The sequence below is a fragment of the Heterocephalus glaber genome, unplaced genomic scaffold (assembly GCF_053883595.1).
Source record: "Heterocephalus glaber isolate CG9 unplaced genomic scaffold, H.glaber_assembly_v1.0 deba00000122, whole genome shotgun sequence".
Taxonomy (NCBI): Eukaryota; Metazoa; Chordata; class Mammalia; order Rodentia; family Bathyergidae; genus Heterocephalus; species Heterocephalus glaber.
In genome coordinates this window covers 13,118,209-13,119,682 of record NW_028258138.1, presented here as the reverse complement: position 1 = coordinate 13,119,682, position 1,474 = coordinate 13,118,209, and the positions used below count along the sequence as shown (strand labels likewise).

At 32.0% G+C, this 1,474-nt stretch overlaps 1 protein-coding gene across 1 annotated transcript; it reads right to left on the bottom strand.

The window, feature by feature from the left end:
• Nucleotides 1–542: 542 nt before the first annotated feature.
• LOC147830348 (keratin-associated protein 19-9b-like) lies at nt 543–915 on the bottom strand. The gene has a single exon (XM_087210045.1). It carries the CDS (start codon nt 834–836, stop codon nt 543–545), a length of 294 nt encoding a protein of 97 aa, XP_087066171.1. The 5' UTR covers nt 837–915.
• Between the last annotated feature and the right edge of the window lie 559 nt (nt 916–1,474).

Sequence of the window (1,474 nt, the reverse complement as noted above, 5' to 3'; positions counted from 1 at the left end):
CTAACTTCATTTACAAAGAAGGAACAGATATTCAGCCATATTGTGATAATAACCATGTTCATATGAAAAATGTTTGAATTTATTCAACTCTGTAGTATACCATATAAAATGAATGCATGAGTTTAGAAAAATAAAATAATCAGAATGGGTTTCATGATTGAGCTAATCATGAAGATCATTTCCAAGGAAACAAGAATTTGAAAAAAATATTTTGCAAAGTAAAACTGTTAAAGTTTTGGAAAACATAAGGAAAATACCTTGCACTCTGAAAAAGTTGAAAGAAATAAAGCTTTGTACTTAATCTTCAGTAAATTTTAATTGACATATAAGTGCAGAAATACTGCAGCAGAGAAATGAAATGAATTATAAGTCATTTTCAGAAAAGACAACTATAACAAACTATCAGATTGATGGTCCATGATATGTATATTTATTGATTCAAAGAGCTCCAAATGTAGGGTGACAACTTCTTTGAAGAATAAAAATCTTAGATGAAGAAAATTAGATAAAAATTCCAAATTTCAAAATGATGATAGTGTTTTTTAGTAATATCCAGAGGACCAGTATCTCCCATAGAAAGAGGGATGGAAGTAGCCATAACCACCATAGCTTCCAAGGCCATAGCTGGATTCATAGCAATAGCCCAGGCCACCGAAGTCACCAAGGGTATAGTGAAGGCCACCATAGTAGTTGCCAAAGTAGTAGGACATTGTGTGGGTACTGAGGATAGGGTTCAATGTTGAAGGTGAGTTTCTGAGAATGAGTTTCACCATCTGCACCTGGACTTTTATACTTTCTCGGTGTGGGCGTGGCAAACTACAACAAAGGAGAGTCATTCTCTTTGAATATTTATTTTGGGGCAACTACAGTACTTCTGAAGCATAGTTTCAAACTTGAAAGTAAAATTTTTCAATATAAAATGTAAAATTTTCAGACTAGTTTTTGTGACTCAGCTTTCTCTTATCATCAGCTCTAATATTCATACACATTTTACATTAAATCTTAATATTTATGATACTCATTCCACAGATAATGGTGTTTTCAGTTGTTGCCAAATTATTTTTTCTTTTTATCTGTCACTGAATTCTCATTAAACACAATATTTTCTTCAACTCTAATTCAATAAAGTAATGCAATGATTATGGGGAAAAGACTGAATGGCTGAAACTACTTTGAAAGTGTGTGAATGTTTTGATATAAAAACTTGAAAAAAATGTTTATCTTTTCTCTTGCCTTTGTATTTTTGATAACCTCCTAAGAACCTTAATCTGGGTAATCAATATTCAAATCTTGTTAAAATGTTACTCAAACCTTCGATTAATACTTTCCACTGAACACTACCTAAAATTTCCACTCTAAATGAGTGAGTCTCCTCAAATTCTTTCACAAAGCTGCAACTGGTTTTGTCACATGAAGCTTTTTCCAAGAAGATTTTACTCATCATGAAGCAATCCCTTCCTCTTTTCCTTAGAAT